The 18,981-nt window shown below is 37.8% G+C and overlaps 2 protein-coding genes across 3 annotated transcripts; both read right to left on the bottom strand.

Moving 5' to 3' along the window:
* Positions 1 to 224: 224 nt before the first annotated feature.
* On the bottom strand, positions 225 to 2,395 carry LOC122049652. 2 transcript variants are annotated; one of them, XM_042611009.1, is made up of 6 exons: positions 1,825 to 2,395; positions 1,647 to 1,723; positions 1,494 to 1,551; positions 1,157 to 1,370; positions 810 to 1,077; positions 225 to 730 (listed from the first exon to the last, which is right to left on the bottom strand). In XM_042611009.1, the coding sequence occupies exons 1-6, from the start codon at positions 2,261 to 2,263 to the stop codon at positions 371 to 373; spliced, it is 1,416 nt and encodes a 471-aa protein (XP_042466943.1). In that variant the 5' UTR covers positions 2,264 to 2,395; the 3' UTR covers positions 225 to 370. The 2 variants fall into 2 exon arrangements, with proteins under 2 accessions (XP_042466943.1, XP_042466942.1); XM_042611008.1 differs by having other exon boundaries at positions 226 to 730; positions 1,157 to 1,385.
* Positions 2,396 to 7,041: 4,646 nt separating this feature from the next.
* On the bottom strand, positions 7,042 to 11,865 carry LOC122047728 (tubby-like F-box protein 1). The gene is made up of 4 exons (XM_042609179.1): positions 11,410 to 11,865; positions 11,021 to 11,108; positions 8,730 to 8,859; positions 7,042 to 8,193 (listed from the first exon to the last, which is right to left on the bottom strand). The coding sequence occupies exons 1-4, from the start codon at positions 11,761 to 11,763 to the stop codon at positions 7,665 to 7,667; spliced, it is 1,101 nt and encodes a 366-aa protein (XP_042465113.1). The 5' UTR covers positions 11,764 to 11,865; the 3' UTR covers positions 7,042 to 7,664.
* Positions 11,866 to 18,981: the final 7,116 nt, after the last annotated feature.

Raw genomic sequence — 18,981 nt, 5'->3', positions numbered from 1 at the left:
TAAGGATGTTTCTGGATTCAGCCATTCAGGCGCGGATTTATAGTATTTCTTTTAATGCTTCCGCTTTTATCTTGCATGTTAGTCGTAAATCTCCGACAAAATCATTTGTGGAATCGTTGAATCTGTTTTATTGATTCTTATGCATGCGGTAAACTCTAAGAAATTAATTGATGAAAGGATACATAAGCGATTTCCACTACAACACTTAAACTAATTTGATTTGAGATGATATATATATAACAACCAAATTAAATCTACTAGCTAGATCTTTATTCTTTGATGCATCGAACTTAATTGTCACTACTCTTAATGGATATATATATAATTACTTGAAGATGACCTTTTGAGACATGCAAGTACTTGAAAGATCTCACTCCGACGCCCTAATCGACATGGTCAGATCTAAAGTACTCGGCCCCGAACTGGCCTTCTTCCCGCTGCCATTCTGCATCATTTCGAGTTTGTTGTGATCTCGGTGTTGATCTAATTCTTGGAACATAGAAGTCGAGGGCGAAAGCGAAAGCGAAAGCGAGAGCGAGAGCGAGAGCTGACTATTCTTGTTGTTGTCATCAGCTTCTTCTTCGCACTTGTAATTGTCTTCTCGCATTTCATCGATATGAATATGATCATCCCCCACGCTCGGCCTCAAACTCAGTTGCAAGTCCGTGGTTCTGTTCTTCTTCTTCTTGGCATCTTGCTGATCTCTTCTTGCAAATTCTTGCTTATGTAGCTGCATGCATGCACAAGAAGATCAATCAATAGATTCTTGCATGTAGTGCATGGAATACGATCGATCAATTAATTACTACCTCGAGTCTAAACGGATCATCGAATTGATACTTGATGCTGCAGCTATCATCATGGCTACTAGAAGTGGAGGCTAATGGTCGCGTGCTACTACCAATCCAATTGAATCCATGTGACGAAGTAGTGAATAATGCTGCAGCTGCTTTGGGTTCTTTGTCGAAGAATTTGTCATATAAAGATCTAAACTTTTCGTTAATGCCATGCTGATCCTTCAAGAATAGGCCAGTACCTCTTGCTGGTGTTTGCTGGTTAAATGCCCATCCTTGAAGCCTGCATGCTCAGTTAATGAGAGTAGGTTAATTAATTACCATTCATTCATTTCATTCGTTCCTAGCTAATTGTTTCTTACCCTAATTTTCTGGTGCTCTGATCCAGTGAGGGTTGGAGATTGTAGCTGTAATTAAGATGGCTTGAATTAGAACACTCATGGATGCTCCTGTTGGTGAAGTAGCCGTCGTCTCCAGTACCTCCTCCATTTTCCATTAATCTGAAGGGCTGGTATGCTGCTCTGTGGTATAACATCCCATGAAACCTAGGATGATCACTTCTTCTCAAGTGCAAATCTATTGGAGATGAAGCTGCAATTACATTCTCAACGATCGAGGAGTGAAAACTAGAGCTACATATTTAATTAGTTAGAACTAGCTAGCAAAGATTATAATTAATGAGTTAGGATTTCGATTGACCTGAAGAGATAATTATTTTCTCTTTCCCGGAATCATCTAGTTTCTTGCTTCTGTACATCTGATTAATTATTCGAGCAAAAGAATCCAATTAATCGAAATGATCCAAATTAAAAAGAAAACAAGTTAAAGAGGGGATCAGAAATTGGTACGTACCTGCAAATGACTCTTTACGTGAGCTATGCTCAGCCCTCTCACATTCATCATCTGAAGGACCAACTTTGGAGTGGCTCCTGCACCCCAAAATTGTGTATATTGATGATCAGTTAATCAAGAAATTAATTAATCCAAGATCGAATTGATCACGAAGAATTAATTATTGTACACAACTCACTGTCTTGGCCTCCGAGTCTCTCGACTGCATGAACAAAGGAGAGATGGAGGTCCGGCGTCCACCGCAACCTCGGTGTTTTAGATCTGTTGTACTGCCTCACAGAAGGCACTGATCTCTCACTGCTGCCTTCTCCATTATTCTTGTTACAGCCTTCTTCATCTTCCTCCTCGTCCTCATTTTCGATCTTCTTATTATTATTGTTGCCGCAACTCCTTTCTCCGACCGATTCCGTCGTGCTACCCCTATCTTCATCCCCCTCCTCCTCTTCTTTTTCTTCTTCTTCTTCTTTTGCATCTTGATGGCGCACATCCTTGCTGAGATCGAGCTCATGGTCTTGGAATAGCCTCCTCTTTCTATTTTGAATAGATGGAGGAATCTCCTCATCAGTGTGATCATCTTGATCCAGCTTCCACTCTTTATCTCCCCCTCCTCTTGCCATATCTGAATCAACCCTAATTAACTAACTCTAGCTCGGACAGATCTAATTTCTCAAATTAGGGTATGTTGCTCATTTGTAAAAAGAAGAAAGGAGGAAGGAGCTAGGAAGGAAAGAGAGTCTAGAGGAAGGGGCAGGAATATATAATGTTATTAATTTCTATGAAAGAAAGAAAGAAATTAAGAAGAAGAGATGCTGTGGGGAAATTCACAGAATAATGGGACAGTGTGCAAGGAGAACATGGGAAAAGTATTCCCTACATTGACTGGTTTCTACTACAATTCTTTTCTCTATTGTGTAGCTAGGGACAAAAAGGAAATGGGGAAGAATATAATTAAACCAGCCATGCATGACTACTGATCTGATCTCCATGGAAGAGAGAAGAGATGGCAGCTTGTCAATTATATAACTTGCTAGTTAACCAATATGTGGTTAGCTAGCTGGACACATCCATCCAAGTTTATTGATCTTTTAGATTAATCAAATAAATTTATAAATTTTAGTTCAAGTCAAATCATTTTGTAGTTAGCTTGTGTTCCTTGATAATTAATAATGTTTGATTCTAGAGATTCAAGCAAGAACATGATTAAACTAGGATTAACTATTGATTTAAGGAAAAAAATCATGAGTAGCCTTCCTCCCCTAGTATACATAGTTTGATTTAACTTGTCATTGACAAGAACATGACCTAATTACTTTAATCTATATATTAGATTGTTGATTTAAAGTAGAAGAAAAAAAAAATCTAAATTAATGAAAGAAGTTTTCAAGCAGAAATCATGTGAAGGCTCTCTTAGTAGCTCTTACTTCATGGTGAATTTAGGTGCATCAGATGTAGCAAGTCATGTCGTCAAGGAAACTAATTTAGTCATAATTTATATATAATTACAAACTATTCAATTTATATATGTAGAACAATTTAGTTTAATATTATATTTTTTTAATTATGTCTTAATTAGTAACCATACACTGGCTAGGAATTAATGTATCATTCACATGCATGACTGATAGAAAGTGATGTATATATAATATTGTCAGTGTTCAACTTAAATCCTGATAAGCTTCAATCAACTTGTGGAAATTGTAGTACGCAGTAGGTAATCCTGGAGCTTTTTTTATTACATACACTACTGTCAGCTTGTTTAAGACAAAAAAACCTAGGTAGATCCACCACACTATTTTCCTCCAAAGTTAATTCACTGAGTTAAAAAAAACAAATTTTAGATATTATGCAGCATGATCCACAAAATTCGCTCCTGCACTGCATTAAAATAAACCCTAGCTCCATGCTTTTTTACCCTGAAATTAAATACAGAGTTGCACCAGTAGCAGCTGGTTAATTATCACATGCTTGATGCATGCGTACGTGCATTCTTAGCTGCAGATCATAAACATATTTACACTGCAGTACTTAATCAATTTTCTCTTTCTAATCATAGATATAAATATAGTACACATGCATATCATTTTTTTTTGTTAGTAAATATTAATTAATTAGCTAATTAATATTTTCAGGAGGAGCAGGGGCCATGAATTAAAGAGAAGGAGAGGAGAGAAGCGTAGGGGCTCTTCTTCCACCTACTTAAAGGTAGAAAAAGAAGAGAAGAGTGTCACGGGTCACGTAATTGGCGTCTTAATTAGGGTTTCAACAGCATGACAGTATCATCTGGTACCTCATGCTCTCGCACATCAGATCAGGCTGGAAAAATTCCATGTGAGTCTTTTTGGCTCCTTTCTTTAAATTTGGTGACAGGGATACAGCTTAATTATAGCTAGCTTGTGGTGCAGGGTGGGATCAAATGAAATGTAATGTAATGAAATGAAATAATTAAAGTGCGTGCATGGGCCATGCAGAAACATGCATGCATCCGTGATTAATTTGCCGGCTCATTTACTTGACCTCGGTTTGTCCTCTCACCTTAAACTAAAGAGTTAAAGGACATACGTGGGATGCATCACCAACTAGCCTTGACATTCCATGAGGATTTATGTATTTTTTTTTAAAAAAAAATAATTAAGTCGATAATTATAGCTAATGTGTGTAAATATATTAGGGTTATAACAAATATTAATTGTGAATGTAAAACAGAAACTAAAAGTACAATTCTACTCGATCGACAATTAATCATGTGGTAGGTTTGGGGATATAAAATTGTATGATGAATATTGAAGAATTTTTTCAAAAAAAAAAATGGGAACAAATTGACCTTATTTTGATCATCCTCATGAGGTTCTTGCGTTGGAGATAGAAAGTGATCCGTGCACCCGTGCTATCTGATGCTGACTTGATCCGCTCATGTATGGAATTAATGGAGGTATATATATATAAGTTATTAATTGTTGAAGTTACTGATTAATTACATGTGTACGTAATTAATATGGCTAAATAATATGGGATGTATATATAATAATGTACATGTACGTATGCATTCATGTGCTACTTGCTATAGGATTATTTTTTGGCCTTTCACTATGAAGAATATTGATGAAATTAACAATAGTTTATTGTGGAGTTAGGAAGGAGATTAAACAAACAAGAGACAATACTTGGGAGAAGATGCCGATCGAGAAATGAAAAAGAAAACAAGGAATATGCATGGTTACGTTGGGAAGACAAAAGAATTAAGGGAAGGTTTGTCCTTAATCAAACCTCCTCATTAATTATAATTCCATTGCATATTTGTTAAGTTTTTTTTTTGTTTTTATCGTTTTCCCCAATTAATCCTCCAAATATTTGCTTTCTGCCATGCTTCTCGTTTGATTGTATTGTGGCAGGGGGAAGGCATTGGGAGAGGCAGAGGTCAACCGTGTGGCCAGGAATCAATTATAGGATTGGATGGCATCTTCATCAACAATACAACGTTAAATATTATTTTTTTTATACTGGGAAATAGAGCCATAGGTTAATTAATTTAATACTTTTTTATTAATATAATTTAAAATGTATGGGACCACTAATGATATCAGATAAAATAATGATTATTTTGAAGACTCATTTTCATATACAGGATTTTACCCAAGTCGTCTTTAGATTTAAACATTTAAAATAAAAGATAATACTCTATGATTATGATGCGATGATAAAGAAGATGATCTGGCACAAATCAACTGTTGAGATGAAGGTTAAAGTTAAAGTGGTATCAAAAGCTCGCCTACATAGTCCGAGTGGAGATCAACTATAACGATTAATCGAGGCAATTAGTATATAATCAGTAAGAGATTTGTCCGAGCTGATCACCCGTCCAACTCAAGATGATACGATAAGATAGCTAGATGCTCAGTGCGGAACGACAGGATGCTGAGGAGACTGAAGACCTTGTCTGATCGGGAGGGATAAGTTACTACGCCCAATCACCGCAAGGTCAAGTAGCTGAGGCCGACAGAACAGAGGAGTCCCGGTCGAGCGGCTACCTCGCTCGGCCAAGCAGCGGAACCCTCGTTATATCTCTTGATATTCTTTTGAGAGATAGTATCGTTGACACGAGGCATGTTCAGCAGACGGATCGTACGGCGGAAACTTCTACTGTCTTATCAGGGATATACATGCCATGTTAAGGTATAGTGTCAGAGACACCTTTCTGATAGGTTCTTTCATAGGACACATTGAAGAGTGTATTCATGCCTCAAGGAGCATGCACGTCGCCCACCAGGACTGTATATAAAGGAAAGTCCAAACACTGGCGGAAGTTCACATTATTCACTATTTGAGCTTGGGTTACTGTTGCTCCGCTTTCCTCTACAGTTTCGGTGACTGACTTGAGCGTCGAAGGGTCAACGCCGGAGACTCCTTCCTTAGCTCGATACTGACATTATTTATTTTACAGAACAAAATATTATCTATATCAGGTCAACATAACAGTCATATTCCTATCTTTTCATCCTCCTATTTTTAGACTTCATAGTCATTGTAAAAATCTTCAATGATATTTCTTTTTTATTTAAAACTTGACTCTAAATAAGTTCAGTTTGATATATTAAAAATGATGTGGTTCAATCCAAATAAAAAACTATATAGGTATGTGTTAAGTTGAAAAAAAATGACATCGAAATAATAGAAGAAAAATATTAGGTTATATTTTACTAAACAATATTCTTGAAGAATAAAATTAACTAATTTCTTGTTTCCACTAATTCTACCTAATATTCCCTTTGACTGGTCAAAATATTTCAAAGCACGCTAATTAAAAGTTGAAACAAGAGTTGAATCTCGGTCTAATTGTCTAAATCAAATTAATTTGAAGAGAAAGAAGAGACATTAAATATGAAACGTCATCGACAATCAGAGACATTAAATATGAATTAAATAATTATTTAGAAGTCTGAAATATGAAATTTCTGGCTGTGTCTCAATTGGACTCCACGTATTCCCACTTGGATCCATAAATATTTTCACATTTTCAATAAAATTAACTATTATAACAATAATCGACTATTGGTCAACACTCCTTGTCGATAAAATTATTACAGCAATAATGGAACGGTCAACACTCCTGGTCGATGAAACTATTATAACAGGGGTCGATGGGTCAACACTCATTGTCAATGACTGTAGAAGGGAAGAATTTTGATCGACACTCCTAGTCGTCATCATCATGCAAGCTTAGATATATAGTTAATTAATATAAGAAGAAGTCGGCGAGTTATGGAATTTAACAAGGTAGCTAGTGGGCAATATCTTTTACTTCGAGTATATTACAGTAATTAAGATATATATAATTAATTAAAAATAATAATACGCACATATCTGTACGTATTTGCATACGTATGCTCATTTGGTAAACTAATGGCAATTGACCAAAAAAGAATGGCCAAGTTGAAATTGACTGAGAACGTCTTTGTAAAAATAGTAAGTTATTGATCGAATGAATATGATATAATCCTTTTATTTATTTATTTATTTATTTTGCTGCTGCTACAGAGCCATTGCAGATCTGGTAGTAGTTTCTAAACAAGTGTGGCTCAGACTGTCTTGTCTTCTCTCACGTGCTGCTGCTGCTCAATACTTAGAACTGCATCTCTCATGCCATGGCTGAAGACCCGCCGCAAACTCAGGCACCTTCATGTAGACCACCAACGCATCGCATTCGCAGCTCGATTCTCATCGATCTCTGCGCAATACTTCTTCCCACTCCACAGTATATGCCACGCCACCACCGTAACACACAGGAAGCTGCTCTGTTTTTTTTCTAAAAAATTTCTGCAAAAATGCTGTGCTCCTTCTGTAACTTTGTCCTTCATTTTGCCACAGGATTCGAAGGGGAAGTTTTTAATGGGCTTTTGCTCGTTTGAATCGGACAACTCAATCTCAGTTCAGTACATTCAAGTAGGGCTCGACTCAAATGGATATCAGATTTCACTAGTAGGAGTAGCATGCCCACAGATGGAAGAAAACGAGAGAGAGTCCTTATTCACAAGCAAACTTTGTGCCGAAGCTGCTGAGGCAAATAGCGAATGCCTGGAAGGCTGACAGAGGCTCCCTGTAGTCCATAGTGAACATGTCATCCCCTACTTTCCCGAACTGTAGTAGCACTGGCTCATTGTCATCGACGCCCGGAGTTCCATGGGTACCTGACGCTGCCACCAGTTGGAAATTCTTTACCGAGGCAATGGTGACGCGGCCGTGGAAGTTCAGGCACCAACACTGCAGGTGCTCGTGCCACCTCGGTGCCTTGTTTTTTAGAACAACTGAATCTGATTCAGCATCATCGACCCTGGTATCGCGCTGCAGCGTGCACAGCATTCTTCTGGGTCCTTTTGTTTTTAGGAGATTGAATTTGTAATGTACTTGACCGATCTCAAAGTTACTTGCAGGGACCTGTGGGCTGATTTGTTTGTTGGCAAAACGCCGGCTTGCTGGGTGGGTTGACACCTTGGCACCGTTGGATGGTGCTCTACTGTCGAAGATCTTAAACTTGGTCCCCAGGAAATCAGACCTGCAAACCATTAAACACTATGTTGAATCTTCAGAAATTGTTTACAAAATGGTGGAATCCAGCTAGTAATTTGCAGATAGTCTAACAGTGATTAGGCTTCAGGTTTAAGCATCAGAAGGATTTTCTAGTGTGTCAATTTGAAACTGACTTTCAACTATCTTCATATTTTCTTGCGCGTGCAAGAACTTTAGAAGAAGAGGTCAACTGTGATAATTTTATGAATTTGCAGCTTCGCATGAAAAATATGCAATATCGACAAAGATTTTCAAACCTAACGTCGAAGAAAGTAGTCAAACTCAAACAAAATAATCAGTTTTGTTAATGAGCACGTAGAGAACATTTTTGAAACTAATGATTTCACTCAAAAACTATTAAGTATAACACTATCGTGTGTCAACACATGATATTTTTAATTTTACATCAGGGAAAGGAGTTGACATCTTAACAGTTAATGATGCACCGATCTAAAGTTTTGATATATTGTGTTGACTCAATATTTTAGAGCATGCAAGGAAAACAGTTAACCAGTTACATACCTCAATTTGCCGACATATGCATTACTTCCTTGGGACAGATCATCAGCATCGAGAGAGATGATATACTCTATAAGAGCACCGCGCCTAAACCTTTGAGCAACCAATAGAAACTTCCCCTTGTCCATACATGCTGTAAAGAATAAGAGATTACATAACCAAGACTACCAAAAATTTCACAAACAAAGAGAGGCATTTGTAACCGGCATAAAAAAATACAGCAAATGAAACTACAAAAAATCACACAAGCAAGAACTCCTGATAACTATGGAGACCAATTGAAATATTAGTTCATTTTCCATTCATTCAACATTCCTATGAAAGAATGGACTGTACTCTTCAATGCATACTTGTGGTTCAAATTCTTCAACATAACAGCTTCTAAAGCATTAAGTTATTTAAAATCAAAAGAAGACAAAGTCAATGTATACAAAGTAATTACAAGCCTATGCACGTGCATCGATGCACACACATACACACACAAAGATATATGTGTGTGTTGAACCTTGCAATTTTTTCTTCAGCAAAAACTGAAAACAGATAATAGAAACAGAAAACATAATACATACACTAAATGGAACCACAAAACACATTAGAGAAAACCTTGCGATTTTTTTCCTCCACGAATATGAAATAACTCATACAAGTTATATAGTAAATCTACCTTTAAAAACATGTAAGTTTGTATTAATGCTTCTTTTTTCTTGCTCCATTACTCAAGGCTGGCTATCATCATCAACTCATATTTTTCCTAACTATTTGTGATTGGCTACATGGATTTTTTTTTATCCCTCCACTAAATTCTATGTAAGGTTATATCATAGCAATATACAAATCAACTAAATCAATTCTTATTATATTTACTAAAGTTTCTTTTAGTTTCCTCCTACTCCTTACACCATCCCTCTAACAGCTATTATCATTGCAAGGAATAGATTTTTTTAGTTGCAAACAATTGAATAAGAAAAACAGGTGATGAAATTACAAACCACAGCTCTTAAAGTTTTAGAATGGAGCATATAAGGTGGGACTTAGTCAACCAGCAGAGTATTAATGGATCAAGGAAATGCATAGTGGTCCCTCAGATGGTGACAAGTTTTGCAAATCTCATATATCACTAGTGAACTTACACATAACATGTTTTACAAATTATCCACAATTCGATCATCTCAGTGTCAATGATTTACCTAGGTCTTAGTATATATATATATATATATATATATATATATATATATATATATCCTTTTTGCGTTGCAAATAATTGAATAAGACAAACAGGTTATCACTTGTGAATCACAAAGCACAGTTCTTAAAATTTGAGAGTGAATTATATAAGTTAGACTTCGTCAACTAGCAGATAATTAAACTGATCAAGGAAATGGAACAAAATGCCAGAATGATAATATCTAGTGGTCCTTCAGATGGTGACAAGGTTTGGGAAATCTCATAGATCATTACTGAGCTTACACATAACATGTTTTACAAATTATCCTCTATTTGATCAACTCAATGCCAATGTTCAACCTGGATCTTAGTCAAATCAGCTTCACTAAATGTCTCCATATTCATCCTAACAAAATGACAGAATGATGAACACATGGTGGGTCCCTCAAATAGTGACAAAGTTTGGCAAATCTCATAGATCACTAATGAACTTGCACATATGTTTAACATAATATGCTCAACTGATAATCTCAATGCCAATGATTTACCAGGATCTTAGTCAAACAGTGTTGTTGAATTTCTTCATATCCATTTTCTTCTCTTTCAATATTTGCACTTATGACATGTTTATGCTTGACTTAACTAGATGAATATATATTTTCTCGACAAAAAAAAAAAAACTTAACTAGAGGAAGCAGAACAAGGATGTCCAAATTTTGATCCAGGAAAGAAATAAAATAACCTGGTATTGGTATTAGATAACGTTCCTAGAATGAACAAGACCAAGCTAAATGTCATTAACGACTTGGTGTTAAAACAAATTCAGCTATTATAAATTTAAAAACTATGAACAATGTTCCAACAATCTACTAGCTAGTGTTTTCAAGTCTCATAGAATTGGAAAAATGATAATCATAGGTGAACGGGAAGAAAGTGTGTAGAACTTTCAACTAACACTGGCACAATGTCAAAGTCAAGCCTCAAGACTTATCAGCCTAAACAACAATAGAGTGGTTAGAAGTCCGAATAGCAACAAACTACGAGTCAGCATAGAATGCACTAACAAACATCAGTTATTCAAACTGGCATTATAACAATCCGCATTAGAACTAACTCAGAAATTGACTTACTCTGGCTCAAGCTGAGGTAGAGGTAGAACGTAGAGTTATTTTTCTGCCTTTTAATATAGCATTGGATTGGAAGACCACTCGGCCCTGGCTGTTATCAATAGTCCATAAAATATTTAAAAATTTAAGAAAAAAATATATTGAGATCCAAATCATCTCATCATCGGTAAAATGATGCAGGATAAAAAATAAATAATACGAATAGGAATGTGGCCTGGAATATACAAAGCTCAGAGTTTTCTGATCGAATTTGGCAGAAAGATGGCTAACATGTTTCCCAAAAATTCCTAATTATATTTTCAGGCAGATTCACCCCTAATTTTATAAGGAAAAGGAAAAAAAACTGAAATTTGTAGAAGAAGAAAAAAAAGAGGTCGAAACCAAAAGCCGACCTGCTTTAGGGAATTTGGGAACGTGATCTTTCCGGTCTCCCAGGGTGTCCCCACAACGCCGGTGGTGACCTCGCGCCATCTCCGGCAGACGCAAGCACAAGACACCACGCTCTTCCGCAGCGGCCAACCCCCGTCGCTCGACTCCACCCTCCTCACGATCTCACCCAGAATCTCAGGCAGCATCCTGGACCACCGTTCCTCTTCCTTCGTCCCTGCCGCCACTTCCATCACCTCCCCTGTTGCTGCCCTCGGATCAACTCCAGTCTGCTCTTCCTCTGCCTGCAACCCCCGATTCCTCGACGATGAGCTTCTCAGAGGTAAACTGAATGCCTTCTTCTGCGGCATCACCAGCATCGGCCGCCTCGGCGATGAATTCCTGTGCGAAAGGCCGCGCTTCTACAACAACGTCGGTTTTAGTCCAAACGAGGGCCGGGGAAGTGATATTTCCACGCCCTTCTCCCTATTTAATCTCCTTTTATATATATATATATATATATATATATATATATATATATACACACAGTGACTCTCTCATACGGTTTGGTGCGGCAGGAAGGAATTGGTCGTGCCACGTCAGCTGAGTTACAGCAACAATTCAGGGAAACAAAAACAGCAATCACGGTTACCGATGGTGAAAATCTATGAAATTTCTGATGTATTTTTCAAGTTGAATCAGAAATATAATTTTTGACTAAAATAATATATTAATAATTAATATAGTTATCAATCGATTAGTAATATTATTCACGAGCACAAAATGTTTCTGTGAACTTATTTTGAAAAGGGCAGTCGATTGATACAGTCTGAAAATATTTTTTCCATTATTTGAAAATGATCAAAAAAGTGGTGAACATGTATGTAATCTTATGGAGGATTAATACATAATGTTTATGGTCATTAGAGGCTAAAGAGTCCAATAATTAGGATATTGTTGGAGATCTTTTTGATGTTTGGTAAAGGGGAAAAAGTGTTGGGTTTAAGTGAGAAACCAACGCACCTTTGCAAGAAATCCTAACTCAATGGGAAGTTTAAGTGAAGGGGAAGCGATTGCTCATTTATTAGCATAAAGAAAGAAGTTTACCTTTGCTAAAAATCCTAACTCAAGAGAGAGTCTAGGGATTTAGGTTCCATTATTTATACATGAGTTGATTTGCATATTTATTTGCATATGTATTATTCTATTATTTCCCTAACTTAAATGAGTTGTCAAATATCAAAAGGGGGAAGATTGTTAGAGCAATCTATGTGACCCTAAGTTTTGATGTTTGGGTAAAGATTTTAGTTAGGATAATTGTTGTATTTGATATACATTGTCAATATGCAGGATGTAGGTACAACAAAGGCAAAGTCTAAATGTGATCTTGACAAAGGCAAAGTCCAAGTGGAATTTTGGCAAAGGTGAAAGTCTAAGTGGAGTCTTGGAGGTGTAAGTCCAAGTATGTAGTCTTGGTAATATAAGTCCAAGTGTGACTTGGCAAGGTTGAAGACTTGGAGGTGAGAAGCATCTTGGCAATGGAAGACCCGACAACAAGGACAAGGTAGAAGGAAGCTTCTGAAGGTAAGACATGAAAAATCGGGAGGCATCTGAGGAGCGTGAGGTTGATGGAGGAGGCTAGAAAGCAAGGTCGAGACTGTGCAGGCAAGGACGAGTGCATGAGAGATTGCATTCAAGGTAAAATCTTAGGTTTAGGGTTTTATCAGTCGACTGGCAACTAGACCAGTTGACTGGGCCAGGGCACAGAATATTTCTGTGCCCGACGGCTGTGAAAACCAGTTAACTGACACTGTAGTAGTCAACTAGAACTGTAGCAGTCAAACCACTATAGAAGTTACTGTAGCAGTTTTTGTAACAGTTACTATAATAATCGACTAGTGTTTTCATCAGTCGACTAGTTGTTAGGATATACCTGATGCGGTGTGTGCTAAAAACATATTTCATAAACATATACAATTGAAGACTTAACATAAATAAACTAATTTATTACAACACACACACCACATGCATGCAGGATACAATCGCACAGACAAGATTATAAAATAAAAATGAAATGAATAACCATTATTCTAGGTATACCTTATGAATGACCTGTAACAAGAAGGACATCAACCGTAGCGACATTGTCGAACATCGCCTTTATTCGTATCCACGCTGAGCTCCTTAAGATAACTCCATGAGTACAAATCTCTCCTTTGAAAATTACTAGCCATGAGCGAAGAAGAGGGATCAAGAGAAAGAAGAAGAGAAACACACAAGGAGGAATCTCTTCCTTGGTGGCTCACAACAACAAGAAGCCTTGCTTCTTGTTGCTGGCGACGGGAGAGAAGGGAGAGGAGAAAAATTCGGTTAAGGTTTCTAAAAACCCTATCAAGCCAATTATGATCTCATGTGTTAATATTTCTCTCAACTATATCAATATATAGCCCTTATTAATGAGTTGGATTAGAAAGTCCAAATTTAATCCATTATCTCTTAACCAAAAATTAATCCATTAACCCTTTGATTTGATTCACAATTAAATCAAGTTGGTTCATGACTAATCCAAATACGGTCTAACTCTTCCATAAGAGATGAGGCCTACCCGCGCTTCTGATTCGACAAATATTTCCATATTTGTCTTATGCATGGTTTAACCAAACATTTATCTCTTGATCTAAGAATCCTATTATTTAACTTGTTTTACGTCTTTTAGAGACTCATAGTGTGTATGACCCAATAGGTTCCTGATTTATCTTGGTCATCCATAATTAACTACTTAATTATACAACTATCATGAGTGACACCTAGTAGTACATCATGATCCCAATTAGCCAGAAAATCATAGTTGATTTTAGAATTAATTCTGAACCCTTCAGTAGTTACAATAAGTCGTGCATCGTTCCTTTCACTCGTCATATACCCACTTGGTTCAGGACATGGTTTATGTGTCAGTCCCCATTAGGCTGACTACATCACACCTAGCCCAAGTAATACTTTCTGTTCTGCGGATTCAAATTACTCGTACATGTGTCTAAGAGTCTCGTATTCTTACATGTGATGCTTTGGCCAAAGACTTTGAGTAATAATCTTAACGAGTGGTCACAGGGTATACGTCTCCTCACAAAGAGCGGTGAATCCTCTGTGAGCTATCTAAACGCCTTCGAGCACTTCAACTTATACCCAATCATCCTGGGTCCACACCTCGATGAGATGTTTGCTTAAAATGTCAAAGTATAAGTCTCCATGGACAAGATGAATTATATACCTCAAGTCGAAGGAAACTTACACTCGAGCTGCAGTAAGAGCTTCACAGACATATCCATATATGTAGATAGTGTTAGGGTCGAAATGTGCTAGAGGGGGGTTGAATAGCTCGTCGCGCTTGATTGCTTGCTTCGTTGTTGTTGATAGGCAGCGGAATAAGACTACGAAGCACTCTTTAATGCTAACACGACGATTTACTTGGTATCCACCTCAAAAAGAGGTGACTAATCCAAGGATTTACACATGCAAGCACTCTCCACTAAGAAAATACTCCTTCTCGGTACCTACCAGAGGTGGAGAAACCTCGTACAAGACTCACACACGCATACAACTCAAAGCAAGAAGAAATACAAACACAAACCTTACAAGGTTTACAACACTTATGCTCTCTTCTTATTTGGGGATGCCTCTTGATGTTTGGGAATGCAACTGCACTTCACTCCAAGACTCTTCAAGAACTGGCGTGTGTCACTGAGATCGGTGGAGAAGAATCATTGAGAGTGGAGTCGAAGATTTACGGAGGAAAGCGCTCGCCAACGGCTATAACTTGCGCAGCGGTCGGATCTCAATCGTTGAATGACTCTCAATCGATTGTGGAGACTTTGAATAGATTGGCTGATCGATTCAGAGCACCTCTGTACTCTCTAGAAATAGCCTGAATCGATCGCCCGATCGATTCAGCTTCTGTGTGCGATTTCCAGTTCGCCAATCGATCGACCGATTGATTAGGAACGCTTCTATGCACACGATATAAGCTCCCAATCGATCGATCGATTGGGCCACTGCTTGTTGCAGCACAATCCCAATCTATCGGCTGATCGATTGGTCTCCTTTGACTTGCTTAAATCAAGTCTTGTAAGACCGTTGGCGGCCGGCTAAAAGGGGGTGTTGAATAGCCTGAAAATTTAAAAAAAAAAAAAAAAAAAAAACCCTTCTCGAACTCTTAAACTAATACTTGCATAAATAAAGTAAACAATAAAACATAAAGGAAGTAAAAGGCAAACAGAGATTTAAAAACCAGGGAGGTTGTTAATCCAAGGAAGATGAAGCACTAGTATCTCCTTCAGGCGAAGAAGCCTTTTACAGCGTTTAAGCACAGAAACAGAAGCTCAACTCTAAACTAAAGCACACAAGCGTTGGAATTATAATTCTTGAGTTCGTTGAAAAGCTTCTGGACCAAGGCTGTATTTATAGCCTTGGTCGGGGCGCCTCGAAGGGTTCCGGGCGCCCTGGGCGGGATAAAACTTTATCCCCAATGTTCAGATCGAGTCAAATCTCGATCTGGTCAAATATCGACTTCCGGGCGACCCGGTACGTTCCAGGCGCCCAGGTCAGCTCTGGGCACCCCGGAGGGAAAAGTCAACCCTGTTGACTTTTTCCAACCCCGTGTCTTCTGCTCCGGCTCCGTTCGCTTGGGTGATCTCGTTGTCCATTTCTCCCCCTAAACTGCTGTAAGAGGCTTCTCCGCCCAAAGGAGATACTAGTGCGACATTCTTTGGATTAACAACCTCCTTGGTTACAACCAAGTAAATCCTTTTGTCTCTTCCTTTCTTTAGTTTCTGTTCAATTTATTTTATGCAAGTGTATTGTTGAAAGTTCGAGAAGGGTATTTTTGTTTTTGTTCGACAGGGTTATTCAACCCCCCCTTCTAGCTGACCGCCAACGGTCCTACAAGTGGTATCAAAGCCGAGACGCCTCAAAAGGACTAACCACCGTCTGAAGCAACAAAATGATGGCCAGAGATAGAATCTATCCACCAGCATTCGAGGGGGAGTTTTCTTTATGGAAGAAACAAATGGAGGTATATCTAAACACTGATTTTGGTATTTGTTTAATAATGAAATCTGGTTTTGAAGCACCAAAGACAACAAATGGAGAAGAACTCGATAAACGCCTCTGGAACGAGAAGCAACGTAACGAGTATATGGCAAACGCCCGGGCAGAATTTCATATTCTGAGCGTAATACCACATGAAGATCTCGATAGAATCGGAGAATACAGAAGCGCAAAAGAACTTTGGGAACAGTTCTTAAAGGTCTACGAAGAATCAATTGAAGTTGACCCCTCAATAGACATCGAGCCGTTATCAGAAGAATCCAAGACGGAAGAAATTACCAAGACAGAAAAAATTACCGAGACAACCCCAACAGCCAAATTCCATCCCGAGGACACAGAAAGCTCTTCTTCAATGAGCATTGATAAAGGGGGAGAATCTTCGTAAGAAAACAACACAACATGAGGAGAATCAACGACCAAGAAGGTAAGTCAGGTATGGACTCCAACTTCTGATCAATTGAGTGATTCAATCAAAAAATCATTGAAAGAGTTTTTCAAATTAGAAAATCTATTATCAACATATTTTTGCAAATTAGAATTTATGACAAAATATTCTTGTGAATTACAAAATAATTTTTCGAACGAATTTTGTAAATTAGAAACATTGTCGAAAAATTTTATCAAGTTAGAATTTATATTATCAAAATATTTTTGTGAATTAGAAATTTAAAATATAACAAAAATTATTAAGTTAAAAGAAATAGCTTGTCGATTAAAAAATCTCGACAAACTAATAATAGAAAATGACATGTTAAAAGAACGAATACAATTTTCAGCATGTTTAATATTGTTTGCGTTAAATCTGAAAAGTTATGATTTAAGAAATTATGATAGACTAAAATGAAAATTTAGATATCATAATAATATTAAAGAAATGACAATAACTTGACAATGAATTTTGTTTAAATTAAAAAAAAAATCTTAAGTCAAAAGTTTTTTCTGAAGTTAGAAATTTCTGATTAAAATTTTATTCTTAGAAATTATTTAACTTAGAAATTTTCTCCGATATTTTTTTTACTTAGAATTTTCAAAAAAAAAGTTCAAAATTGCTTAAGTCAGAATTTTTTTGAAAATTCTTTTACTTATAATTTCACTTAGAAAAATTTTCTTAAAATTTTACTTAAAAATTTTTTACAGAGACTGTTTATTATTGCAATTTTTTTTTAAGGATCTCAAAATTTTCTATGTTTTTACCCTTAGATTTTTTCTTAGAACCCCATTTTTTATGTGATCAAAGGGGAAAAGAGAAAAATATAAATCTAGGGGAGGTAGACCAAAATTTAACTTGTTTTATTTTTGCACTTAATTGTAAATTTAGTTAAGTTTATATTATGTCTATTTTTACCCTAACTTAACTTGGGTTGCTCACACCAAAAAGAGGGAGATTGTTGGAACCCCAAGGTTGTTTTGGTGTGATCAACAAGTTAAGTTAGATCCTGTGTGTTTCTAACCTTGTGTCTAAGTGTGCAGGAGCTTAGGAGCATAGGTAGTCGAGTGGAAGACGCAACTAGCGAGAAGGACGGCACATGGTGCATCCGAGGGACGAAGCGGTGCGGAAGATTACACCGGCGGACGAGAAGAAAGCGTGCAGTGGTTTCGAGGGATGAAAGCCGGAGCGAAAGACTGCTCGAGGAGCAAGAGACGCAACTAGCAAGAAGGACGACACGTGGTGCGTCCGAGGGACGAAGACTGCGGATGAGTACGCCGGCGGACGAGAAGGAAACACGCGGTGATTCCGAGGGATGAGAAGCCGAAGCGGAATCCCACTCGAGAAGACCGAAAGTTGGGTTCGGGTGAGCCATTTTTCGGATGGCCGAGATCACCCAAGCGAGCGGATCCTGAGTTGAAGACCCGGACCGAGACGACCAGAGTCGGAGCAGAGGACCCGGACCGAAAAAGTCAACCAGAGTTGACTTTTGGGTCTGGGGCGCCCGGAGTTGACTTTTTCACAGGATCGAGCTTTGACTCGATCTGAACGTTGGGGGATAAAGTTTTATCCCCCCAAGGCGCCCGGAACCCTCAGGGCGCCCCGACCAAGGCTATAAATATAGCTTTGGTCCAGAAGCTTTTCAACAACTCAGAGCAATTCATTTCCAACGCTTGTATGCTTCAGTTTTAGATTAGCTTCTTTGTTTTGCGCTTTCACTGCTGTAAGAGGCTTCTCCGCCCAAAGGAGATACTAGTGCGACATTCATTAGATTAACAATCTCCTTGGTTATAACCAAGTAAATCCTTTTGCATCTTTCTTTCTTTAGTTTCTGTTCAATTTATTTTATGCAAGTGTATTGTTGAAAGTTCGAGAAGGGTATTTTTGTTTTTTTTTAGAGGGCTATTCAACCCCCCTTCTAGCCAGCCGCCAACGATCCTACAAGTCTAGGGTCCCCAGTTCCAATATCTGGTCAACCGTGACATGTGGGAACATCATACCTAGCATCCGGTCAACCTTGACCTGCTAGGACTCCTTCACCAAGTGTTAGATCGATCCCTTTGACCCA

This window comes from Zingiber officinale, chromosome 2B, assembly GCF_018446385.1.
Source record: "Zingiber officinale cultivar Zhangliang chromosome 2B, Zo_v1.1, whole genome shotgun sequence".
Classification (NCBI taxonomy): domain Eukaryota; kingdom Viridiplantae; phylum Streptophyta; class Magnoliopsida; order Zingiberales; family Zingiberaceae; genus Zingiber; species Zingiber officinale.
This window is presented reverse-complemented; position numbering and strand designations above follow the sequence as displayed.

Bases quoted from the DNA above. Each gene is read 5' to 3' on its own strand.
- LOC122049652 (XM_042611008.1), bottom strand. From the start codon at position 2,263: ATGGCAAGAGGAGGGGGAGATAAAGAGTGGAAGCTGGATCAAGATGAT. The intron at 1,724-1,824 runs GTGAGTTGTGTA...TTTGGGGTGCAG, and splicing joins GAGACTCGGAGGCCAAGACA to GAGCCACTCCAAAGTTGGTC. The intron at 1,552-1,646 runs GTACGTACCAAT...ATAATTAATCAG, and splicing joins ACGTAAAGAGTCATTTGCAG to ATGTACAGAAGCAAGAAACT.
- LOC122047728 (XM_042609179.1), bottom strand. From the start codon at position 11,763: ATGCTGGTGATGCCGCAGAAGAAGGCATTCAGTTTACCTCTGAGAAGC. The intron at 8,860-11,020 runs GTAAGTCAATTT...TATTCTTTACAG, and splicing joins CTACCTCAGCTTGAGCCAGA to CATGTATGGACAAGGGGAAG. The intron at 8,194-8,729 runs GTATGTAACTGG...AATGGTTTGCAG, and splicing joins GCATATGTCGGCAAATTGAG to GTCTGATTTCCTGGGGACCA.